Source organism: Sorex fumeus, unplaced genomic scaffold (genome assembly GCF_029834395.1).
Source record: "Sorex fumeus unplaced genomic scaffold, SorFum_2.1 ptg000003l, whole genome shotgun sequence".
Classification (NCBI taxonomy): Eukaryota; Metazoa; Chordata; class Mammalia; order Eulipotyphla; family Soricidae; genus Sorex; species Sorex fumeus.
The window spans coordinates 54,075,907-54,102,644 of NW_026606060.1; the positions used below are offsets into that span (position 1 = coordinate 54,075,907).

General features: G+C 50.5%; 1 protein-coding gene across 4 annotated transcripts in view; it reads left to right on the forward strand.

The window, feature by feature from the left end:
* The first annotated feature begins 5,885 nt into the window (after positions 1–5,885).
* ABTB3 (ankyrin repeat and BTB domain containing 3) overlaps positions 5,886–26,738 on the forward strand; it is a 258,895-nt gene continuing 238,042 nt past the window's right edge. Inside the window, exon 1 of one of the 4 annotated variants that reach the window (XM_056115290.1) lies at positions 5,886–7,781. In XM_056115290.1, the coding sequence (XP_055971265.1) occupies positions 6,602–7,781 (1,180 nt within the window). In that variant the 5' untranslated portion in view covers positions 5,886–6,601. The remainder of the gene's footprint in view (positions 7,782–26,738) is intronic. The other 3 variants (XM_056115285.1, XM_056115281.1, XM_056115275.1) reach the window with 3 other exon arrangements.

The window sequence follows — 26,738 nt, forward strand, 5'->3', positions numbered from 1 at the left end:
TGCAAGTCACCAATTTCCCCTGCCCTGCAGTTACCATTGTCTTTTGACTCAAAGTTCAACAAGAACATAACCCAGAAAGAAACAGAATCCCTATATAAGACTCTGAACACCTGCTCTGTGCCCGATCTGGATTGAAAGAAACCCACACAGGTGAGCATCTGCAGGGCTGGCTAGCTAGCTTTGAATGATCCTGTCGAATCCTCAGAGCCAAGCTATGGAGGACTGTGTGGTATTGTTAGCCCCAAGTAACAAAGAATGGAGATGGGAAGGAGAGATGATAACGCAGGTAGGGCATTTTCCTTGTATGCACTGGACCCAAGTTCAGTCCCCTGGGCTCTGTCAGGAGAGACCCTGAGCACAGAGTCAGATGTGGGCCCTGAGCATTGCTGGGTGTGGTGTGAAATTAAAGTGAAAAGGAATGGACCTACAAGTCGAAGAAGGAGTACCAAGGGACTCAAGGTTCAGGAGCAAGGAAGGCATGAAGGCAGTATTCAATTTCTGTTCATGTGCAGTAGCAGCTTAGGAGAATCCCACCATGTGTTAGCCGAGCACAGTGGACCTGGTCCACCTGGTGACTGTTGAGTGATTGTTGAACCTGCCGCTGGGTCTAGAATGCTGAAGAACAGATAATTCTTTTTTCTTTCATGTTTTGGGGTAGGGGGTGTCATGGGAGGAGCACCATACCTGACTGTGCTCAGGGCTTACTCCTGACAGTGCTCAGGCCACTGTATATGGTGCTAGGGATGGAGCCCTGGTGGGCTGCGTGTAAGGGTAGCACCTTAACTTCTGTACTATTTCTCCTGCCCCAAAATTTTATTAGTACTTTGAAAAATCTGACTTCAGAATAATGGGCAGAACATAATTTATTTTTTAGTTAATTGAAAGTTGCTTTTTGGTGCTGGAAGACTGAAACCTGTTCATCATAAAAAGTACAGAAGAGCGAAAAAATAAATAAATAAATAAAAACCCACTGGGGAAAAAAGAGAAAAAACAAAAAAAAACACATCAGGGAAGGAACTAGAACCAATAAAATTTCACCAATAATAATTTCACTAACCAGAAACCCAACAAACTGGTTATAGTGATTCTCCCCATCCTCTCTGGAAATTTTACACACTTAAATACACATTGATCTTGACATAAAGCACTTTACATAAATAGGATCATATTATAAATGCATTCTCAAAAGCTATTTTCAAACATTTCTTCCCTTACCAATATGTTATAGAAAGGAAGATCACTGTCATTATTCTTGCTATTGTTTAGGATTCTCTTGTAAGAGTTATAACTCATCTGATCAGCCTTTATTCAAAGATACACTTAGGTTACTTTCCAAAGTCCTATGCTAAAACATTATCAAGATCATCCTCTATGGTTTGGAAACAGTCATAAGAATGGTTTGGAAACATTCATAAGAACCATTTCAAATAATAATAATATCAGAAGATATGATTCTGGAAGCTGAGTGGAAGGTCCATTGACATTTTGACACATATTGGCAAGCTGTCCTCCCAAACATTGACCTAGTTTATGCTCCAGTGTGATCCATTCATCAGAACTGTCTTTGCAAAGCTTTGCTAACCTGGTTGGAAAAAAATCTTAGTAATTTAATTCCTGACTTTTGGTTTACTTTTAAATCTTTAGTCTATTTGATTATCCATTTGCATTTCTTAGAGGGTAATAGAAGACTTCTCATTTTGAAGAAAAGAGTTATTTATCTACAAGGACATTCATCCCACCTTTCCTTACAAACTAGAAAACAGGAACAACCAAAGGACTGGACTCTACTTAAAGTAGAAACTTACTGAAATATTTCATAGCACAGAAAAAGATTTGGGGTGAATGTTTAATGGCATTAGGAAGTGATTTTTGAGAAAATTTCTTGAGAAAAAATGCAAGGTGCGAAATAATTTATAGAAACAACCTGTAATGATTTACTACCTTTATCAAAAGATGTTTAGAAGAAAGTAAAAATAAAAGAGAAAATGTTCAGAGGAGCAATAGCACAGCGGTAGGGTGTTCGCCTTGCAAGCCTCTGGTCTGGCCAAGCCGGGTTCGATTCCTCCGCCCCTCTTGGAGAGCCCGGCAAGTTCCCGAGAGTATTTCGCCCGCATGGCAAAACCTGGCAAGCAACCCTTGACGTATTGGATATGCCAAACACAGTAACAATAAGTATCTTTTTTAGAGGGGGGAAGCAAAAAGTGAAGAGACTTATTCTGAGGAATTGGCTATTTGATTATGTCCACTATAGGACAATTGCAAGCTGGAGCCTCAGGAAGACTGGAGGGGTCATTCAACCCATGTCTGAAGACACAAAAGCCTGGGAAGCTATTGATGTAAATTCAAACCCATGGGTAGGACAAGATGAGATGAGATGTCCCAGCTGAGTCATTGGGAGGCGGATGAACATTTCCTTTCTCTATCTTTTGTTTGACTCAAATTCTCAGTGGATAGAATGGTGCTTCATTGTATTGGTGGCAGTTGGGGGCCAAACTGACTTTCCTGGGCCCACCAATATACTCTCTGATCTTATTAGAACACTGAGGAGAGGCACGAATAGTATTAATCTGGGTACCTGTGGCCCACTAAAGTTGTCACATTAAGTTAATCCTGCTTGCAAAAGGTTGGGATATTATGGAAAGTCTTATCTGGAAATAGTTAAGAAACCTAGGAAGGCCCAGAAAATCACATTGTAAAAATCACGTTGTACTACATTGTACTACACATTGTAAAAATCAAAGTCAGTGGGGGAGCCCGTAAATTCTTTTCTTTTCTTTTCTTTTCTTTTCTTTTCTTTTTTTAACCAGAAAAGAAGGACAAGATAGGAACTGAGTTTTGGAAAGATTCTTGGTCTGGTTTAGAGAAGAAAGAAGTGGTTAAGAAGGAATTTGGGTGGTGAAATATTAAACTTGTCCCAGTTGGAGGTTATGAGCCATGTTTAGGATGAAGGCTACAGGGTGAGGGTTGTTTACTGGGGTGAAGAAACGGCTGTTTTTCAAAGTCAAATTCCCACGAGTTGGCTTATTGTGGTGGAGTGAAGGGTGATGGTGGATTTGAGCTGAGAGATGAATGACAAGAGCACCCAAGTACCCAACTAGGTTATCTGGGGGCTGTAGATATTCCAACTAAACAGCTCAGATATATGTCCTTCCTACAACCCTCCATTGTATGGTTATTTTCAGGGCACCTACTCTGTTCCAAGATCTATGGGCACAGGAAACGCCAGGACTTGGGTACAATCTATGCAAGGAGCAACCCCGTGTTGCAAAGACCCAGTAATCACAAACTCAGAAAAGAGTGGGGCCTGAAATTGAGGCTACCTTTCTGCAGAAGCAAATGTCTAAGGTGAAAGTTCAGAAGAGGAGGATTCCCACCCACCAGGCTGAGACAGTAAGAGTTGAGGGTTCTCTCTCCCTCCCTCATCGTCTTGCCCCCAAACAGGGCCCAGCATCCCCAGCTGAATAAGATACAATTTCTGCCCTGGTGGATGGGAACACATACAAAGACAATGCCATCCTTGGCAGGGCTGGAGAATGGCAAAAGGGGCTGAGCACGTGCTCTGTATCATGGAGACCTACCCAATTCTCTTTCCAGAACAGCATGGTCCTCCCAACAGCACCAGGAGTTGACCCCCAACCCCTCAGCACAGAGCCAGGTGTGGCCCCAAAATAAAACAAAAGACAAAATGTCACTTGACACAAATGCACTAAATCATACATGTCAAAAAAGGGTCAACTCCAGGTACACTGGGGCTTTTCAGCTGAAAACTCTGGGCCTTCTTGGGATCTGAATGGACAAAATCCCCCTCCCCCCACTCCCCTTACTTCCAGATGCCCAGGCAGCTGCACACACACACACACACACACACACACACACACACACACACATCCTACTGCTGCCTCTACATACACTCATCTACCGACCTTGTTCCAGAGATTCATAATAAAATCTTGAAAGAGACCAACTAGCTGCAAAACTACTCAGTTCGGGCTGAGACCTCCGGGGCTACATTTGGAGTGGCTGGGCCAAGTTCCTGCCCTACCAAAGGTTCAGTAGCCACATTCACACCCCCAACAGCTGTCACCATGTCTCTAGTCTGACTGCCCAGTTAAATACTCTGGATTTTCTAGAGTGCTCGGCCATGATATGTCCGAACTCTATAATATTAACATCCCAGTAGAGGCACACAGATGGGATGGGAATATAACATAGAAGCCAACTAATCTTGACTAACAAAAACATTAATCAAGAAAGCTTAACTAGCAACAACAGCTTAGTAAACTCTCAGACAAGGACTTAATGTCCCCATGGTGAAATACAACAGTTTTCATAAATTTTCTTTTACTAAAGTAAAAGACTGGACTTTGTGCCAGGCTGTTTTCACTCGGGGCTCCCCAGAGTGGGGTGGGTGAGAGCCCTCCCCTCTCTGAGGGACCCAGCCCCGGCAGCCGACCTCCACTACCCAACTGCCGCCAAGCTCCAGGCCGCTTTCCGGTGTCATAAGTGTCATAAGACACTTTTTACCCATTTTCCATAATTACCACACTATATTTGATGGGGTTCAGACATTAGGGAACAAATCATAGAGAGAAATACATATATTGGCACCTGCTTGAGTAAACTGACGAACAACAGGATGACAGTAATACGGTGATTTTTCTGATCACTCCATTAGCCGTTTAGTGGCAAAAAGCAATATAAAATAAATTATTGTGGGCCTGCTATGGGGGGAGGCTTAAGAATGGTTGGGAAAATGGAGACAATGATGGAGGGAAGGTTTCAGTGGTGGTGGAATTGGTGTTAGAATTCTGAATGCTTGTAACAAATCATCATGAACAACTTTGTAAACCATGGTGTTTTAATAAAATGGGAAAAAATGCTTAAAGTAAATAAAAGAAAATGTACTTTGCAAGATATTACCATATATAAGGTGCATTTGACCTAAATTCTTCTCTAAATTTTGACATACTGCTGTATATTGGATTTTTCATAAGACAGTGAAAATGGATTCATTTATCATTGTATAAATAAAGATGACATGCATTAAATCCATATTGTTTAATTATCTCCATTCTTTAAAAAAATACTATATTAAGATCTTACCCAAGCATCTAATATCTGCATATGATTTCTTAATCACCTGCTCACTCTAATCCATAGTGGGATGCTCTTGGTCTAAGGAAACAATACCAATTGTCAGAAAAGATCAATCAGTCATACCAACTATGAATAATTCATGCAATGAAGAGCATTTATTTCCCCACCCCTCAAAAAAGGAAGGAACGCCTCCCCTACAGAACTCTCCATTTTAAGTCAGAGCTATCTGGATTCTAGCCACCAGGACTAGTAAAGTGAACCGCAAATCTTCCCTCCAGGATTCACCCCCACACCTTACGAGGAGGGGCGCAGTGTCCTCCTGGCTGCTGAAAGGAGCCAAGTTAACGTGCTCTTTTGGGAGGTGGGTGATGTCAGGAAATTGAATGTTTCTATCTCAGGGTGCGCGGCAACCTCGCTCGCTCTTTCAACCACCCGGGCTGCATTCATCAGGCCTGGGACCCAAGCTGGACAGCGGCGGAGAGGGTCCACCCCCCCCCCCCCCACACACACACGTACACACACTCACACGCACGCACACAGATTTTGCGTTTTAAAGAAAAAGGAAAGTGAAATCCTACATTCAATACACCAGGGCAGGAAGCACCCCACTTTGCGGACCACTTGGGGGAACGCACCTGGACGGGCAGTTGAGTGATCACCTGCCCAACCTAACCTAACCTCCTGCAGATCCGGTTGGTACCAAAGCCGAGACCTCGAGGAGCAGGGGCGCCAGCAAGCGGGAGAAATCCGCATCTCTCGGCTTTCAAAGCCCACCCCCGCCCCCATCCTCCCCTATTCCCAGGCCTCGGCTCCCCAAGTCCTGCAGCCTCGGTCCTAGCCGGGGGCGTGTGCGAGGGGCGGGGCTGCGAGGAGCGCAGGGATTGAAAAAAATAAGTAAGGTAATTAGCATCCTGTCATCCTATTGGCTCCCTGCCTGTCTTCTTTACATATGCCCGCCCCTTTGGCTGCACGGGGTTTGCGGGGCCGCGGCTGTTGCTGCGCTTCAGTGAGGGGCGGGAGGGCGAGGAGCGAGCCGGGCCCGGGAGCAGCGAGCCGGGATCCTGCAGCCAGTTGCCCGCGGAGCTGCTGCGGCGGCGTCGGCGTCGTCGTCGTCGTCTTGGACCTTTTACCGCCTACCAACGCCGAGGTGGGCGTCCAGCGGCTCCTGCCTGCAGCTGGACCCGGGGAAGAGCAGATCAGACACTTTAAATTTTATTGGGCAAGCAAAGCGGGGGGAGTCCCGTCGTGGAGCCCCCTTCCTGGCGCCCCCCCTACTCCGGCCCGGGCTCTGGGAGGTGGTGACTCCGGGGTCCGCCCGGTCTGGTCCGGCGGCAGCGGCTCGCGGTGGCCGCCCGAAAGTAGTAACACTTGATCGCGGCCGCCGGGGGCGAAAAGTGAGCCGAGGCGGGCGCGGGCGGCTCTCCCGGCGCGCGGGCGCCCGCTGCTTCTCGCCGTTCCTTCCCTTCCCGGCTCCCCGGCGGCCGCAGCATGAAGTGGCGCAGCGATGGCCAGAAGAGGTAAGAAGCCCGTAGTGCGGACGCTGGAGGATCTGACGCTGGACTCGGGTTATGGTGGCGCGGCGGACTCGGTGCGCTCCTCCAACTTGTCCCTGTGCTGTTCCGACTCGCACCCGGCGTCCCCGTATGGCGGGAGCTGCTGGCCGCCTCTAGCTGACTCCATGCACAGCCGGCACAACAGCTTTGACACTGTCAACACTGCCCTGGTGGAAGACTCCGAGGGGCTGGACTGCGCCGGCCAGCACTGCTCGCGGCTGCTGCCGGACCTCGACGAGGTGCCCTGGACCCTCCAGGAGCTGGAGGCGCTGCTGCTGCGCTCGCGGGATCCCCGGGCAGGCCCGGCGGTCCCCGGCGGCCTGCCCAAAGACGCGCTGGCCAAGCTGTCGATGCTGGTGAGCCGGGCGCTGGTACGCATCGCCAAAGAGGCGCAGCGCCTGAGCCTGCGCTTCGCTAAGTGCACCAAGTACGAGATCCAGAGCGCCATGGAGATCGTGCTGTCCTGGGGCCTGGCGGCGCACTGCACGGCCGCCGCGCTGGCCGCGCTGTCGCTCTACAACATGAGCAGCGCCGGCGGCGACCGCCTGGGCCGCGGCAAGTCGGCGCGCTGCGGCCTCACCTTCTCCGTGGGCCGCGTGTACCGCTGGATGGTGGACAGCCGCGTGGCGCTGCGCATCCACGAGCACGCCGCCATCTACCTGACCGCTTGCATGGAGAGCCTCTTCCGGGACATCTACGCGCGGGTCGTGGCCTCCGGGCTGCCTCGGAGCTGCAGCGGGTCCGGCCCGGCGGCCAGCGCCGGGCCAGGCCCGGGTTCCGGCCCCGGCCCGGTCCCGGGCGCGGGCGCGGGCGCGGTCCCCGCGGCGGAGAAGGAACGCGAGGCGCCCGGAGGGGGAGCGGCCAGCGGCGGCGCCTGCAGCGCGGCCAGCAGCGCCAGCGGGGGCAGCAGCTGTTGCGCCCCTCCGGCCGCCGCTGCAGCCGCCGCTGCCGCCGCCGCCGCCGCCTCCGCGCCGGCCGCCGCCACCAACCATCACCATCACCACCACCACGCGCTCCACGAGGCGCCCAAGTTCACCGTGGAGACGCTGGAGCACACGGTCAACAACGACTCGGAGATCTGGGGGCTCCTGCAACCCTACCAGCACCTGATCTGCGGGAAGAACGCCAGCGGTAAGTGGTTGCGCGGGCGCCGCCCCCCTCGCGCCCAAACCCGGCCAAGTCCCGTCCAAAGTTTGCCTGGCGCTTGCCCACCGCGTCATTCCGGTCGCCGCCTCCCTCCCGTGCGGGGAGCCCAGCCGGGACCCCCCCCCCCCGCCCCCGACCCCGCCTCGCGTGCTCGCGGTGCCGCGTGCTTTACGCGCCGCAAAAAAATTCGCCCAGCGCGCGGGGTGGGTCCGCCCCACTCTGGGGCGCGCCCGCGGCTGCCTACCGCAGGCCGTGGGAAGAATCCCACACCGGTTTGATTTTTTTTTTTTTATTTGGGGGAGGGTGGTTTGAGATCAGTTCAGACTCTTACGTCTGCTTGCGAGAGTCCTGTTTGTTTTGACCTTGAACATGCCAAATTCCTGGGCGCGCAAGTTTTGGCTCCCGGGAACTCGCGAGGAGGCGCTTCGCTCCAACACTTCCCCACGCTGCCGCGGGCACTTGTCGGCGCGCGGGGTGGGAAAGGGAAGGCCGGGAGCTCCCCGGGGCGCGGAGCAGTCGTGGGGAGGCATGGATGGGGATGGAGAGAGAGGGTGGAGCGCCAACGCTCTTCCAGAAGCCAAGTTTCCCCATCCCGGACAGTTCCTAAGGCTCAGAGCGCACGGCTGGTGGGTGGGTGCTGCGCAATGGACCAACCCCTTCTTCCCCGGATTCCAACCTCCTCCCACCGCTCTCGGGGCCCCCGCGGGGTCGGACACCACTGGGTTAATGGAGCGCCCCCCTGGCCGGACTTGGGCCCCATCGGGTTGGGCGTGGTTCTGGGGGGAGTTGTCCAGTTAGGGCGTCGATTTCCCGCAGATTCTGTCGTGGAGTCCGGGAACTGGATGGGCTTGAACCTGTCATTCTGGCGCCCGAGTGTGTGTGTGTGTGTGTGTGTGTGTGTGTGTGTGTGTGTGTGTGTTGGGGAGGAGGAGTGGGGATGGGGGCGGGGGACACGAGGGCCCCTGTTTTGGAGAGCTTGATCCAGTGGTCCTGACTGTCTGCAGGGGCCGGACGGAGCTAGACGTTCACTTCAAAGCTTCAATTTTCCACCGGAAATGGTAGAAGCGTAACTGGAGACTCGAAAAAAAACGAAATAAAACTTTGTTACAGATTCGGCGGCTTGGCCCGGGGTGGCCTGGTTGGAGCGGAAAGGCAGTCTTTCTGGGCAGATTTCATTCATGTTGCTGCCTGTTGGTTTCCTGGGGCCTGAGGCAGAGATGCGGCGGGCGCGGCCCGGCCTCTGGGGGTGCCAAGGGTGTGCAGTGGATGCGTGCGTGCGGGGGCGTAGGCAAGTGTGCCCGAGAGTGCGCGCAGCCCAGAGCGGGCGTAAGGGGTGCGCGGGGGGCGGGGGGAGGGGGGCAGCAGGGCCTATGAGAAACCGACCCTCATCACCTGGCTTTGATCATCGTCGGGGGAGGGGCAAGACAGAGCAAAGCGTGTGCACTTACGTGTGTGTGTGGGGGGGGAGGGGATGGGAGGACGGACGACGAGATCGCGACTTCCGTGGCATCTCTTTACCAGAACCCTTTCTCCTCGGTTGGCTGTAGAGCTCGGAACCCCAAAAGAGCCGTTGTCTGAGAGGCGCCCTTCTCCCCTCCCCCACCACACAAAATCCTGACCTAGTTGGAAACGTGTGGCAGAAGGTATTGATCTTTGTTCTTTAGCACTCACCTGCAAAACCTGCAGGAGCTTTGCACAGGATTGGGCTTCCTCTTGGAACCCGACCCCATTCCAGGCCCCATCCTCGCAAAACAAATACAGCAGCGGCGACCTGGGCCTCAACTTTCTCTTTTCGGAGCCAACCCATGACCTCTGGCTTCCCTGCAGCGTTACAGAAGTCCTTTCCCCAGGAATCCCGACCTCCTTTCCCCTCCTAGCCATCCGTAGAAAGGCCCAGATGGGTCTAATACAGGCCCTTCTGTAGCTCTCTGTTTGGGTCAGTAACCCCTATTTTCCCCCCCAGTGCGGTTTTTTTTTTGCTTTTAGTATCCTAAGTGTCTTTAAAAGACAGTTTCTGTGTTTATCGTCTTTGGGCAAGGTACCATTTAAGGCAGGAGCAGACCGCAGACCACAGCCATGCTTTGGGACTGGGCAAGTTTGTTGGGGGTGGGGGTGGGGAGGCGCATTCTGCCATCCCAGGCTTCTCAATACCACAGAACTTAAACTTCTGGGTTCCAGGGCCCCTTGGGTTATCTCTTGGTTTGAGAGAGGCTATAATTCCATTGTGATCTCTTCATCTCCTTCCTTTGACCTTGTTTTAAACAGCAGACCACTTATGCAGAGGAATTAAGGAATGAGTGATTCATTTCTCAGGTATCTGAGACATACATTAAACATCAAACCTATTTCTTAAACTCTTCTGCACGGCTGTCCTTCTGATCTGCCTTATTAAGGAGCTCACAGCATCCATAATTGATCCCTGCCCACCCCCAACACAGAGCATTGCTTATTCATTCATTGGTGAATTCATTTCTTGGTGAATGGCTTGAGCAGTGAAACCAGAGACTGAGGTATAAAGGTAACATGCATCCCACCATATGCTGTATGTTGAACCAGTGGGGCTTCAGGCTTGCCGTGAAAGGATGGCTGTGGCTGTCTGCATTAAAGAGAGGACCATCCCTATCCTGCTCTTGAGAGAATAGGACTCCCCTGCCTTCACATCCTTCTCCTGGCCCTTCATTACCCACTGGCTTAAACAGACTCTGCATGACCCTGCATTTTTTTCTGTTCCAGTTGATAAACCCTTGTTCCTTGCAGACTGCCCTGGGTGTAGTGAGCTTTACCATTTCTGTCTCCCACCAAGCTGGAGGTCCAGGTCCAGGATTGAAAGCTTTGTTTAACAATGGTGTCCTGAAACAACAATTGATTGCTGTTTCTAGAAATCTTTCTAGCCCACCAAGCCCATCCTACTGCCACCCCTGTACCTATTCACCCTTTTAAATTTGCTGCTGTTACACTGTCAAGACTCCTGGAGGCAGGAAACTTGTCATATGGGACTTAGAAAAGAAAGACTGGTGGTTCCAAGTGAGAGGCCCTGGTAGCTCTGAGAAATCACTTGCAGGGTTTGGGGTCTGAATTGGGGTGGAGAGGGAAAGAGCCTGCTTTACTTTTGGAATCAGTTTTATGTCTTTGATTTTTTTTTAAAAGCTGGGTTTCAAATTGCATTGCTTATTTTGGGGTGATCTCCTGTGCTACTTGGGGGAAGCGTGCAATGCTAGGGACTGAATCCTGGCCTCCCGCATGCAAAGAGCATGTGCTCCAGCTCTGTGAGTTCTCTCTTACTCTTTGAGTCAGAACTGGGGTCTCTGCCAAGGGACCCCATTGAGAGTCACTCTTCTGGAGGTGGGGAAGTTACACATTTGACTTGATTTAAGCCAAAGCAGGGGGTGGGAGTGGGTGCAGAGTAGGAGGTGGGAGAAGCAACCGAAATAAGCATCGGCTTTGTGTCCCCTAGCATGGGTCACTCATTCTACCATAAACCGAACCCTGCCCCCCTCCCCAGCTTGCCTCTCCTCACTCACCCTTGCAGACACAGCATGTGAAGGCTCTCTACAGCATTTCTGTGAGGCCTTTGTTGTTGTTTTAATTGAATCACAGTGAGATAGACCCTTACAAAGCTGTTCATGATTAGGTTTCACTCATACGGTGTTCCAACATCCATCCCTCCACCATTGTACATTTCCCAGCACCGGTGTCCCCAGTTTCCCTCCCATCACCCCCTCACCCTACCCCAGCCTGACTCTATGGTAGGTCCCCACCCCCCTCCCCTTTTTGTAATATAGAGACTGAATGATTGTTGTGTATATCCCTTTTCCTACTTTTAACACTCAGTTCTTATCCAGAGTGATCATTTCCTACTATTATTGTCACACTGGTGTCTCCTCTATCATACTTACCCTCCCTGAGGCCTTTCTTGCCACAACTCCCCTGCCTGGGCCTCATCCCAGCTCCTGCCCCCTCCCTTGAGAACCCGCCCCCTGGCCTCTTCCCTAGCCCTGTGGCTTGTTCATCTCTGCTGCTCCTTCTCTAGCCCTCGCCATGCTGCTTAGCACTTAGTGGTTGCTAAATGCTGTTTGTTGAAGAAATATAACCGGCCCCTCAAATTTCGGGCAAAGTTTGCCCGTCAACATCTGTGATCAACAGCTGAAAAAGCCTTTATAGCCAGACCTCCTGGATTGGAATGCCAAGGCCACCATTTTCTCACTGTGTGTTCCTGGGCTGGGCATGTCAGCTAACCTCTCTGAGCCCATTTCCTCAGCTGGAAAACAGATCTCCTTATTCTGAGCATTATGTGAAATTGTATGTATCAGGGCATTACAGTTTGGTGCATTAATGGGGCTGGTAGGTGGGATATGAACCCTAGACAAACTCTTCCTTTCCGTGCAGTGGGAATATGGTGTTGGGTTGCTTTTTTTTTTTTTAAACACAATTCCCCTTTCTGATATTTTCATCATGTAATTCTATATATCCACCATAAGAATTGAACCAGATCATAGGCTCTGCGCCAAGGCATCAAAAGATTGTTTGGTCAAGGGGAAGATCCTTAAACAAACACTATCAAACTTTCTAGGTGACAGAACTTCCTAGGCAGGTAGAGGAGAAGGTTCTGAGGCATATGAATTTTTTCAGAAACACCTTGCACTGTAAACAGGATTTGTGCATTTCCCAGCATTAAAAAACATACGTCCGTTTTATAAACAAAAGCATCTGTGAGCGAAATCATGTTTTAAGCGGTCACAGAACTTGAAGGAAAAGCTGGACAAAGCAGAATCGTAGGATGAAAGGTGAAACTGCCTTTCCTTTAGGGAATATTAGCATTGGTCAGAGAAGTAGCCAGGCTATAGAACACCAGCCTGGTCTGTAGGAGGCTTCTGAGCTGAAGCCTGAATGAAAAAAAAATAAATGGAAAAGGAAAGAAAGAAAAAAAGGTCAGTTTGGACTTTCGACTCTGTTCCAAGGGATTGCGATTTTGCTGGATTTGGTTTTCTCATCTGTCGAATAAGGATCACACACACACACAAAAGACACTATGACACTATAAAAGAAGAAAGCCAAAACCTACCACATCGGGCGATTAAAAGTATCATATTGGATCTAGTGTGTGAAAATACCTGCCACATCGCTAATAATGGCTTCCTTACCCAAACAGAGCTTTCTGACTGGTGATAATAATAATACTTTGGGTTTTTTTTCAATAGTCTCTTTCATTGCAGGGATCCCCAGTTACTTAGTAAACATCTATTAACATGAGCCTTCCCCTCCTTCTTCCCGCCCCCCCAGACCCCCAGCACTGGCTTGAGGAGTTGGTTGGGTTTTGTGTCTAGTGCCCCAAGATTCTGATGTTGCATTTCAGCCTTCCCAGCAGCCTGCCTGTCCCCAAACTGGTTGTGCTATTTCTTGGGGCTGTATCACAGGGCTAGACAAAAAAAAAGTCACAGGAGAAACTGAGGTTCTGACAAAGAACTGTATAAGCTTATCTGGGGAGCCCACCAGATTAGTGTGTTCCTAGAGCACGTTTTTAATTAACAGGCTCACTGTAAATTACAACTTAGAATTTGGGTCAGTGGAGGGTGATTGGGTTTTCTGTGCAGACTCTCCAGTTTCATGCTGGGGCAAACTGCAAGGAGGGGGTTTTCTGAAACATGCATCTAAAATAGCCACTAAATAAAACACTGGGATACCACCTTGACCCCTCCCCCGACACACTCATAGATCTGGGGTCAGGGAGAGGTGTTGATGATTGTTGGATGGATGTGGATCTCTAACTCTGGTCAGTGCTAAGGTATGACATTGAGCCATCTGTGAAATGGGTCTGATCCCCTTCTACTGAGAAATCAGCTATGGTCTTTGCAATTGAGCACCCCAATTACTTGCAGTTTTCAAGTAAAGTGGGTATTGTATTAGTAATAGCTGTATCCGTTTAGCATTCATTCTGTGCCAAGCTCTGTTTTTAATATGATTTGTATATGGTTTGGGTGTATGGTGCTAAGGATCAAACACCTGCGAGGCACATGTTCCCTCTACCACTGAGCCACATTTCCACAGGCAATGTTTTAAAGAGCTCTCTGTGTTGCAGTTGTTCCCATTATCTTAACTGCTATAAAAGAAAGCCCCAACATTTTGTGTTGAATGAAATAGAAGGTCTTTTTTGGGGGGAGTGGGCACACTCAGTGATGCTCAGGGGTTATTCATGGCTCTGTACTCAGGAATTACTCCTGGTGGTGCTCTGGGGACCATATTGGATGCTGGGGATCAAACCCAGGTTGGCCATGTGCAATGCAAGTATCCTACCCATTATACTATGTCACGGGCACCTTAAAGTAAAGGCCCTCCCGTTGTTCATCGATTTGCTCGAGTGGGCCCAGTAACGTCTCCATTGGAGATTTTGTTGTTACTGTGTTTGGCATATCGAATACATCACGGGTGGCTTGCCAGGCTCTGCCGTGTGGGCGAGATACTCTCGGTAGCTTGCCAGGCTCTCCGAGAGGGGCGGAGGAATCGAACTCGGGTCGGCCATGTTGGCTGTGTGCAAGGCAAACACCCTACCGCTGTGCTATCGCTCGCACAGCGGTAGGGCGTTTGCCTTGCACACAGCCAACATGGCCGACCACGGGCACCTTAACTCTCCGATATGCAGTGAGAGAAGGTGCATGTAAGTACCAAGACTGGTGGTATACATGTTTTACTGTAAGCAGGTGACAATAAAGCTTATTGATTAGCTTTATTGTCAACAGGTGGTCTCTAGGTGACAACAGGTGTCAACAAGTGACACTTAGAACACCTTCCAATTCTCCAATTCCAGCACAACAAAGCTTTAACGCCTTGGACACTCATCTGCTGATAGGTTGAGGAGGAGAGTGTGGAGGGCCTTAGGACTGGTGTTTGGGCCTAACCTGGACAGTACCTCCATTTCCTGTGCCCATATTTTATTGCCAGATGTGTCATTGGTTCCCCCTGGTCACTACATGTCTATGTGACTCATTCTCACACATAACTATGTTTCCCTTTCTTCCGGGGAAGAAATTCATATTATAAGTAATCACTGAAGTTCAGGATCTCTGGGTGAAGCTCTGACCTGTTCAGTGATTGCCACCCCACTTGGTTCAGAGACCCAGTAGCCAAGAGAAACATGGTCTGCCACTCTGTGTCCATCTTGCATCTTGGGAGAAAACTTATCAGGGAAAGGCAACTGGGGCAGAAGCTGTTGGTGCTTATCTGGCCTCCCCTAGGAGTAGGCTGTTTGGTCCCCGCCTTGGTTCCTTGCTTTTTGTCCAGATTCTGCTCTCTCTGAGAGGAAAGTCATTGTTCTCCAGGCTGAGCCTGTGGGAGGATTTTCTTTGTTCCTTTTTCTTCTTGCTCACACCTCAAGTGGATCTTAGGAAGTATGGTTTCCCCGAGCCTCTGGATCTTTTGTAACCTAGTTCCTGCCTTTGAACTATTAGTGACTCAGGGGTTGTTTTAATGCTGCGACAGTAAAGGACTTTGAACATCCAGACTTGATAGATTTTGCCAACGCAATTCCCTCTACAACTTAGCAGGATTTTCATATATGGCATTTAGTATGCCCGTAGTGGTACCCCAAGTCATTTCCTAGACCTAATTCTCAAGCCTCCGTGATGTTTTTGTTTTCTTAATCCTGGGCCCCTCTTTTTCTCTGGATGTAATAACTGCCCGAGGCCATCAGGTTTAGCTGAGAGAATTACTCCTCATCTGATACTTGACTAGAAAGTCTTCTCAACCTGTATGCTTATTGCTTGGGAGCCAGGGCTCAGTCTTTCATCCTCTCTGTCATTCCTTTGCAATTTCACTTGCAAGCTAATTCATGCTGTGGTTCTTCTCTCTCCCTAATGCCTTGCAAAACCCCGCCAGAAACCATCAGCATTTTCAAACCTCTTTCTCCTGGAGCTCTGTCTCCTAAATGACCAGGCCTGGTGATTCAACCCAACATCGTGTTGCTGAAGAACATCCTTCCCCAGGCTGACCAGCTGTGAATTCATACCCCAGATTTCCAAGCTAAAAAGGCCACATATCACCCTTTCACTTCTGCTACCAATTTCTTACTGAGGATAATGCTAACTCTTGCAGCAGGTCAATTCTGGCATGTTAGTGGAGAAACACAAAAGTGGGCTTCTCCTTCACGTTGAGTTCAGGTGAGGAAGGGGAAGCACCTGACCCCCAGGAACCTCGCTGATTGGGCTAGGAGAGAAGAGTGACCCCCCCAGGAACACGTGACCCCCAGGAACCTCGCTGATTGGGCCAGGAGAGAAGAGTGAAGGGTTGTGTGGGAGGGTTTTGTAGGATAGTCCCAGATGTCCGCATGTGAATTCTTTCCACAGCCCAGCGAGCAGAGCTTAGTCACTGGCCTCAGCCAAACAAGAGTGGGTTGAGAATTATGGTCTCTGGCAGGGCAGCTGCTTCTGGCTATAACTGTACGTTACTAGATGGGAGGATATTTGCTCTCCGTATAGTAACTATTTTAGTCTCCATCACTACCAGAATTATTATTGCTATTGCTATTGCTACTGCGATGAAAAGATAAGTAGCATTCCCATTTTATAGTTTAGGAAATTGAGGCACAGAAAGTTTAAAGACTTTTTCGAAGGTAACAGGCTAGCAAGAGACTGATTCAGATTTGGCTTTGGACTTTAACATAGGAAAATTGCAAAAATTCAAATCTTATATAGAGGGGCCAGGCATCTGGCAAAGTGGTAGAATGCATACCTTGCATATGTAAATGTATGTATTCAATTCCCACACTGTAAAAGAAAAAAACTGCATGTATTTTATCAGACAAGCTATACATATATATATGCACACACATACATATACATATATATGATACTCAACAATATAAATTAGTGTCTCTGGATCTATATTAAAAAAAAGTGGATGCAAAGTATTTTCCCCCCAATCACATGTCTAGTTCCTCGATAATAGCTTTCTCCTTTATCTTTATGATTATTGTTACTGTCCTGTACAGGAAGTGGGGTATGTCCGTGGGAAGCTCCCAGGCGTGGGTAAACCGCGAGTCCCTGAATGGACTCCTGACAAGCTGGGACTTGCACACATCTTCCCTCACGCTTCCATCATCCCCGGTTGTGTCTGGACGAGGAACAGCCAGTTGCTGAGCCAGGCCCAGACCGGTTCACACACGAATGCTTCACTCACCCAGTGCTTGTGAAGTGGTGTTACTTGTCCCCACTTTACCGTGACACCGAGGGTGGGTGGGGACCAGAACTGAGGCCCAGGCAAGTTCAACAACTAGCTGGAGATGGTCCTCAGGGGTGGGGCTGGCATATGGATTCCTGAGACTCTGTTCTGAGTACAGGATGGGGTGGAATCTAGTTTAAGGGAGCCTTTTAGAAGATTCCAGAAATATTCCTGTGCAGCTCAAGAGGTTTATGTTGGTGCTGGTCATGGCTTCCTTCCTTCCTTCCTTCCTTCCTTCCTTCCTTCCTTCCTTCCTTCCTTCCTTCCTTCCTTTCCCCTTCCCTCTCTCCCTCCCTTCCTCTAGCCCTGGACCTTGTTTCTTTCACTTTCATCTAATGAAACACTTCCAATGGCCTGTCAGTAACCAGCCTGGCCAGGTTTGGTGGCTTTCTAGCTTGATGATATCAGGGCATTAGTCTGGTCTCTCTGTGACTCAGTCTTCTCCTTTGTTTAATGAGAGTAATAACTTAGCAGGTAATAGCTAAGCAGAAGGGTATGGCTTGAGTGAGCTGAAGCCTGACAGATTGGGTGGATAGGTAAAACACTGTGAGTAAAAAGGGGAGATGCAAAGGGCCTGTGGCAGAGGGAACATGTGGAGGAGGTGGAGGGGGAGGAACAGAGCCAGTGGGAGAAATAGACAGCCCGTGAGCGGTGGAAGAGGCTCATTTAGTTAGGATCCAGCTGGAAGCAGGCTGGATTCACGCCACTTCCAGCCGCCAGCAGGTGAGCACAGCTGAATCCAATTCACAGTTCCCCATGCCTGAGCCTCTGAAAGCAATGAGAATTGCAGCCTGAACCCTAAAATCCCTGCCTGCCTCAGAGGTGGAGCTGGGGTCAACCAGTGTGTGTCTGTGCTTTCTCCCTAATCCCAGCTCCAAGCACCAGCCCGGGGCTGAGGCTGGGCCTCAGAAGCATGTGGATGGAACCCTAACCCTGCTTGCTCTCTCTGCATGCCTCTGAGTTGCTCCAAACTAGTGGGGGGCAGGGCAGGGACGGAGAGCAGGTACTCCCCACCTCCATCAGCTCCACAGTGCAGCCTTTCCTGCCTGGTTCTGGGGCTGCCAGGAGAGCTGGCCTCTCCCTGGGATTCCAGCCCAGACGGGGTTTCTGCCCGCACGGAGCTTGCGGCTGGACTCGGGAAGGGTTTAGTTTATTCAGACACAAGCTCCCTCAGGAGAGGCTCCTGGTGGGGACGGGGGTGTCACAGGACACTGCTCAGATGTGGGGTGTGGGTGAGCTGCCGTTCCCCTGGGGGAGCCACATCAGACACTCGGGTGTGGTGCCGGGTTAGGGCTCGGGGTCAGGGCAGCTGAGCTGGGAATGTCCTGGTGATGCCAGCTTCTTGGACTGCACAGTCCTGCCCCCCGCCCAGTACTCCCGCTTCCTGCTCCCCCCATCTGGGGGTCAGAGGAGGCGTCTCTTGCCGCCTCTTTTTCCAGGTCAAAGGTGCTGTCCCCAAGGATGGGGGCTGTCTTCTCTCCAGAGCCCCCCATAAGCCCCCTGGTTCGGCTGATGATCCGGCTGCAGCGCCGGGTTCCCCCTCGCCGCTGGGGGTGAAGGAACGAACCCAGAACAGGCAGTGTTCGGGCCTCCCTGGGACTTGTTTCACCCCTGAGGAATCCCACGTGAGTTGCAAGGCTCCCAGACACCATCCGTTGTGAATGTCAATTACCCCGTGGAGTCATTCTTCCGTGGGTTGGTCGGTGCCTGTTTACCGAGCGCCTCCAGTGCATGAGGCTTCGTGCGCTCAGCAGCCGTCACTGCCCAGAGAGACCAATACTCGGGGCTTCCTAGCACCTGAATTCGTTCTTGTGAGGGGAACTCTGGGCTGCAAACCTATAGGAAGTGATCTAGGCTATTAGAAAGAGATGTCTCCTGTGGACAGACTCAGCGTCCAGGGGATTGGCAGGACTGTGGTTCAGGTGGTGGCACTGAGAATGTGACAGTGATGCAGAGAGCTGATGGGGATGGGAGATTTGGTCTTGTGAGTATCTGTGAGCAGCCTTCCAGGCAGAGGAAATGGCCGGTGCAAAGACCCTGTGGTAGGCTAGCAAAGAAGCCACGTGCTGGGAAATGAAGTCAGCCAAGAGGGCAGAAGGTGAGAGCAGAGAAGTGAGGCAGCAGAGCTATGGTAGACAACAGTTTTTCTTAGGGAACTGGGAAGCCATTGCAGGTTTTCTATAAAGACTTATTTATTTACTTATTTTTGTTTGGGGGGAGGGGAACACCTGGCAGTGCTCAGGGTTAACTCCTGGCCCTGCACTCGGGGATCACTCCTGGTGGGCTCAGAAGACCACTTGGAGTGCTGGGGAATTGAACCTGGGTCAGAGAACCTGCATGCAAGGTGAACACCCTACCCACTGTACTACCTCTTCAGCCTGGATCAGAACTTTTTTTTTTTTTTCAGATTTAAAGCATCCCTTTGGCTGCTGATTGAAAATAAGACTTAAGATGAGCAAGTGCAAGGACAGGGAGACTGGACCGTGGAGACTGACAGTAATCCCAGGAGGGGTCAGTGAGGGGCCAGGGCAGTAGCGGGGGAAAGGGACTCAGAGAGGCTGGCTTTGGGCCATCGCTCAAAGACAAGAGGTTGGTGCTGGCTTGGGAATAGGGTGTGAGGGAGCAACAGGAGTCTAAGATAACTCTAGGAGCTTGGGTCCTGACCCCTGCAAGGAGAGTTGCCACGAGTTAAGAAAGGCATGAATCAAGCCCAGCAAGCACAAGGTTGGAGGGAGTGAAAGATCAGGAGAGCTGCCATGAATCAAGTAAGGCATAAATCAACCGTGGCAAGCACAAGGTTGGAGAGAGTGGAAGGATCGGGAGAGCTGTTTGGGGCATGCCAAGATCGAGGTGGCTTTTATCTGTGCAGGCAAAGATGGATAGTCCTGCTCGGCATTATGGAGAGAGGCATTATGGAGAAGAAAATTTGGGGATTGGGAGCATGCAGATGTTTTTTTAAAGCCACGAGACGGAACGAGGGCACACAGAGGGTGCACACAGAGAAGAGACCAGGAGATCAGAGTCCTTCCTTATGCTGGGCAAGGAGAGCAGGTCAGGGGAACCAGCGATTCCTCAGTGGGCGGAAGAGGGTGCCTGGAGGTGGAAAACATCACTTGCGTCCCAGTTTGCTATCACAGCGCCCCTAGCGCTGAGGTGAGGGCGTTTCTCTGCAACCCTCGGATATGTTTGAGGCTGTTTGAGACCAAGCAGCCAGGAAGCACTTCATAGAAACCACACTAACCCTAATGACCGAGATAGACACCCCAGATCTCAAGGGGATGGAGAGAAAACAGCCCTGGAGTGATAGCAATCAGTTGGGAAGACTAGGAAAACCCAGCGCCTTCGGTCTGGGCTCTCCTAATCTTGGTGGTGCTCAGGGGACCCTCTGGGATGCTGGGGTTCAAATCCGAGTCTGTTCCATGCAAGACAGGTGCCTTACCTGCTGTACTATTGCTCCGACCCCTGTTGAAACCCAAATGACTTCTTTCAGAATCCCTCAAACCCAAGGTAGAAGGAAGTGATGCTGGGATATGATGGCGCAGGGGATGTAAACTACAATGGTACGGTCAGTGTGACAGGACAGTGGCTCTGAGACCCCCCCCCCCCGCTGAGTCCCACCCAGTGCTGCCCCTTCCCTGCTGTACCCCCCGGAGCTAATTCTCCCTGGGCCTCTGTGGTCTCCCCTCTAGGACACCCACCTTGTAGGAGGGTGCAAGTTTAGAAGGGTTCGCCAGGTGTGCAGGCACATAAGGGAGGGTTGGTGGCACCTGACTCCCCCATCCTCCAGGACTCCAGTCCCAGCATGCATCTGGCCAGCCCGCAGACTCCTCCGCCAGGTTACCCGACTGTTCTTCATCCTCTTCCTGCTTTTAGTGCCCCGTCAGCATGTTTTAGAGAATACAGGAGCTGAGCGGGACCTTTTGTCTGTCCTGTTCACCCCGGGGAGCCCCAGCACCGAGAGCAGAGCCTTCACCCGAAGGCCAAGTAGTGTGACTGTGGCCTCTGAAATGGGTCTCTGTGGATTGAACCCCACCCCTCCCACCTCCCTGGCTGCCTGGCCTTGTCTCTTCTCAGCTGGCTGGCTGGCTGGAGTCTTCCTCTTACGCTCCCAGAGCTGGAACTCTACACCTACCAGGGCTGGCTGGCTCCTTTTTGAAGAGCAAAGAGGAAACAAGTGCTCCGTACTCCTTTATTCCCACTTTGGATTTGGGTTTGCAAACCGGATCCTCCCACCCCCATGTCAGGCGTGGGGTGGGAGTACAGAGTTTTGTGTCGGGTGGCAAGGCGGGCAGCTGATGAGCAGGAAGCGGGAGGAGTGAGGGAAGGTCCTGAGCTGAAGAGCTGTAGCAGGGCTGAACCCCAGATCTCTGAACCCACCACCCCCCAGCCTGGAAAAGTGGAAAAGCAGTTTGACTTGGATCTCTTTGCTGGGGTGGGGCTAACTCCAGGGATTTAAAAACAAAAACAAAAAAACAGCACCTGCAGAACCTGGACACATGCTGGGCGTTTCTCGCTGGTCTCAACAGCCCGGCAGTGAGGATGTCAGCCATGTGAATTCCCCTACACAGATTGGGGGGGGGGGGGGTGCAGCAACTCTGTCCCTGCTGCCTGCTGACCCTCAGCAGGGTCTCTGTCACCCAGGCTGGCCACGTGTTACCTGGCAAGGGCGCCAGGTAACACGTGGAAGATCCCATCCATGCCCTGAGGATGTCCAGATTGATTCCGGCCCCAGTGGAGGCAGCTGGTTGGTCCCACCGGGGAGTTGTTAAGTGATGGATGGATGAGCTGATGGGACTAGAAAGATCAAACCTCCACTCGGCTCATCCTTTCTCTTGGGACTTGATTGCCATTTCCTCTGTCTCTCCTTCTGGTCCTCTGGGGACTATTTTGGGGCCCTGGTGTCACAGGTGAAGTGGCCCTCACAACCATCGGTAGTCCCTCTGGTTATACGAGGCAAGGCCAGAACTGTCCCCTTGGTCCCCTCCCCGAGCAGCACGATGCTCGTGACTCACATGCTTGATTCCGTGGCGGTTTAACCGAATGTTTCCATGACAGCTCAGAGCGGCCTCATCTCCCCTCCTCCCCAGGGAACCCACTCACCTGCCAAGGGGGTGGCGCTTCGTGCAGTGCAGTGAGGGCCCAGGGGAAGGCTCGAGGAGCTGCTTACTATTTATTAGGCCACGCTGATTGTTCGCCCCCACAGGGCTCTGTTATTATGAATTCCTCAGACTCTAGTTTATTAAGTCCTGTCAGTTACTTCCTTTAATATGCGTTGCAAGCTTGAGAAACCTCAGCGGCTGTTGACCAAGGTCACCAGTAGGGGGCAGTACCGGGCCTCTGTCTCCTCCCCAGTCCAGGGCTACTTCTGTGCTCCTAGCGCATAGTAGGTGCATCAAACTCTCCAGGGACTGAATATCACAAGACAGGGGCCCAACCTGAACCCTTTTCACTGTGTGGGCGTTATTAGCCCCAGGTTCAAACTGCCCCCACCCCGCAACCTTCAGGCACATTCTGTCTCTCCTCTATAATCTCTCAGGCTCTGGGAGAACCTTGAATGACTCTGGCCCCCAGCCCTTCCGTCTTTATCTGTGGAAGGTAAAGTGTTTCATCATGGACCCAACCATGCTGGATCCACTTGCAGATCAGAAGCCACAGAAGGAGAGGGGACTGGGGCAGGGGACCCTCCTGCAACGTCAGAGCCTCTGCCAGGTTCTGCAGAACACAGATGACACCTTTGCTAATTTCCCACTGGCTTGGAAAGGTTGGGTCTCCATTATGAGCCCTTCCAGTTTACCCTTTAGTAGAACTTTCTAGAAGAATCTGTGGCCCAGCCTGAGTGAGCTCGTTTTGAAGGAAAACCAGGCCCATTAAGGCCCCAAACCCAGGATGCTGCTGTAAAATTCCTTCTGTTCCCACAGGAAAAGATCAATAAGGTCGGAGATAAAAATCAATAAGGTAAAAGGTCAAAACAAGACCCAATAAGGCTCCCAAGCCCGGGACTCCACTGTAAAATCCCTTTCATTCCCACACCAAGAGGTCACCCCATGTTGCACTGTATATTTGAAAAGATGGATTATGCCAGTTGGTGGTGTGCTTCTAGATGCTGAATTTCTTACCTGGGTTGTTTCTGTCCAGAGTTTTCTACTGTGGGGAGCGTGACATCTGGAAACCCCCATACATCCCCTTCCGGGAGCTTGGCTATGGTCTCAGTCACTCATCGAGGCCTCCTTAAAGTTTAAGAGAAGGAACTTTGGTGGTACTGGAAGGACAGTATAGCTGGTAAGGTGCTTGCTTGACCTGCAGTTGACCCAGGGTTCCTAGCTCCTCATAGGGTTCCCCAAGCCCCAGCAGGAGCGATTCTTGAGTGGAGAACCAGTAGTAAGCCCTGAGCATCACCAGATGTGAACCTCCTGGTCTCCCAACAAACAAAACAATGAGGAAACAAAAGGAATTTCTCATGAAATGAGAAGAGGGTTTTGATTTGTTTGTTTTCATTTGCTCCAAGTGAGTGGATGTGACTTGTCTCTGAAGTAGTAGAAAAAGGCAATGGTGTGCATGTGTGTATGTGTGTAGGCACATGTGTGGGCGTGTGTGTGTATATGTGTGCATGTGTGTGTATTGCACACATCACATGTGGGCATCAGTTCCACGGAATTTCAGAAACTAGGCATTTGCTACAGTTTGTACTACAAGTTTGAAACTTCACAGGCAATTCCCCAAATTCTACCCTTCAATGCATCCCACCCTGTTACCCCCACACATACTTTATGTTTATGTTTACCTTATGCCTGGAAAACCTCTGTAATAATTTTGCTTTTACCATAATTTTTGCTGTCTGTCTTACCTGTTTTCGGGTGGGCCCTAATTTTCTGTCATTAACATGTCTCTGCTGCCATGTCGGTGAAGCCTTCAGGGTCAGGTGAATGAGACCAGTAGTACATCCGTCGACGATCAAGAATCAGGGACGCTGTCTCATATGCCAAGGTGTCGAAAATCAGATGGGCTGGTCACGTAATGAGATTTAAAGACGACCGCTGGACTAGAGCTGTTACCGACTGGATTCCACGGGATGTCAAAAGACCGCGTGGCCGCCCACCTTCCAGATGGTCAGACTTTCTTCGGTTTGAGGCCCTTCATGTTCCCGGAGCGAACAGATGCCATTGGGCTACACTAGCATGCAACAGGGACAAATGGAGACGTTACTGGCGTCCGCTCGAGCAAATCAACGACTAACAGGAAGTTAAGTGATTAAGTGATTAAGAACATGTCTCTGCAGGGGTTCTTCCAGAATGAGAGGGTCCGTACAGTGCCTCCCTCAGAGGAGGCAGCTCTTATCAGTGTTGACTTCAGCAATTCAGGATGGAAACTTACGGGTTTCAGGGTAACATCATATCGGGGCTTATTGACATGGTCACTAGTTATGGCTTTGCAGGTCTCACATTCTGGAGCTGAGAATTCCCACTTTCAAAGCTTTGGAGACTTTTCTATGTTGTAAAATACCCAAGGTGGAAACTAAATAGTGTCCTGACTCAAATGGTCCTGAGCTTGTGGGGTACGGAGGGAAGAAGAGGTGGTTGCGAAGTGACCAAGGACAGTGGTGGTGAAAGTGCAGTAATTTTATGTACCCAAAACATATAGAATGAAACGATTGTAACCTCTTGACCTAAACTCCAATAGAAAATAAAAAGAAAAGGAGCTGAGTGAGGGGCTGTTGAGGAAACTCAAAGGACTAGAGCATCTGCCTCCTGCACGAGGCCAGAGTTTCACTCTGGTGCTGTGTGGTCCCCAAGCACTGCTGAGTATATACCCTGGTGGTCCCCAGGCAGCATCACGGAACTGGGCGCAAGAATTGGACTGTTGGATCTGATTGTCAGTATCAGCATTAGACTGTTGGGTCTAATTAGTCGGTAGCACCAGGAGTGACCCCAGAACCTGCAGAGCCTCTTCCTGTGACCTGTTTGCCCTTCCTCTAAACCCACACGGTATTGGAGGGCAGAGTTTGGATTTTTCCATCCTCTAGTCCCTTTTCCTGCGCTGTATACTCAGTAAAGACATCGCGCTCCTTGAATCAGAGCCCAACCTGGTGTATTCTATTAGTGCGTGCTGATTGCTAAAGGTAGCCAGAGGCGAAGGTGCCATCTTTGACCAATAAGAACTCTTGATTTTAATTGGCCAACCTGATGTCAGATTGTAGTTGGCAGCTAATGTCAGACCCAAATGAACAGTGAGTAGTGACATCTCAAGGCAGTGGGTCAGTCCAAGGTTGAAGAGGCAGGTCTGATATCACAGAATCTTGTATTTCTGCCCTGCTCACCATGGCATTTGGTTGGCATCTTTCAGGCATCCTCATGATCCCAGGATGGCTGTTTTAGCTCCAATCCTCACATCCATTTCCTGTGCTGTATAGGAAAGAAAAAGGAGTTGATTTGGAGTCACGTACCTGAAAGGAAGGGAGGAGAGGAGCTATTCCAGGTGGACTAGAAGCTTGAGCAGAAGTTTAGGAGTGGGAATTAAAATCACTTCTACAATCACTTCTTTATTTGAAGCAAGAAGAAATAAAGATTGAGGGAAAGGGGGCCTCCTGGTAGAGCCAGCACCCCATTAAGGAACTTCCTGGGTATTACCTTAAAGTTCCTGCTACTATCTCTGGTCATTACTCAGCCACCATCACCATTGTTCCAAGGGGAGTTCAGACATGCAGTCCTTTAGCGGGGCGTATTTCCCCACCCTTCCTCTGGTGTGAGCCCATTTAGTGGGGCAGGAAGGGTTGGGGGTTTGGTTTGGGAGCCTGCAGAGCCCACAGTGGCTGGTTAACTGTGCCTGCCATGGCTGGGGTTGAACTTCCTGTCTGTCAAACAAGGCACGAGCCCCTGCTTGGCTGTTTACTGCCTCACAACCCCAGAACTTCAGGCTGGTTTCTGCAAGCTCTCACGTGCAGACAGGTGATGCTTCCCCCACTTGTGTTGAGGGCAGCGTGGTTTATTACAGCTTCTGTGCTATTGTCTCTTATTTGCAAGGCTCTAACCTCCCTCCCCCCATCACCAGTACCAATAACCTTCAGTAATGCCGGCATTGGTAACCCTCCTCCACTGTCCCGAGGTCCCTTCACCCGCCTTTACAGTTCCTCTTCACTGTCCTAATCGGCCATCATTCAGGGTTTGTTTCCACTGTGGGTTATCCAGTCCTAACCTTCGTGCTGGGGCTAGAACCCAGGACTTCCTTCACACACGTATGGCATGTGCCTGCCTGAGTCCCAGTCCCAGATTCAGAGGGTTTCTGTTAGTTTCTTTGGAGGAAGGGATTGAGCCACACCCGATGGTTCTTAGAGGCTGTGCTTGGGGTCATTCCTGGTGGCATCAGAGGACCAAAGACCATGCAGGGCCAGAAACGGAAGCTGGACCTTCTGTGTGCAAAGCCTGCACCCTCCCCATTGAGCTGTCTCTTCAGCCCAAATTTTTCTTGATTTATCTTGTTTGTTTCATAATGCTAGGAGTTGAACCCAGACCCTGCCAGATACCAGTTTTAGTGCTCCATTACCCAGATTTCTCTCTCTCTCATTTTAATTTTAATTTTGGCATGGTTCCTTTGTGTATATGTTTCATTTATTTATTTTATTTTTATAAACGTTCACGATGATTTATTATGTCCAGTATTTCAACACCAATCCCACCACTGTTACACCTTCCCCCACCATTATTTCCAGTTTTCCCAACCACCATCCAAGCCTCCCCT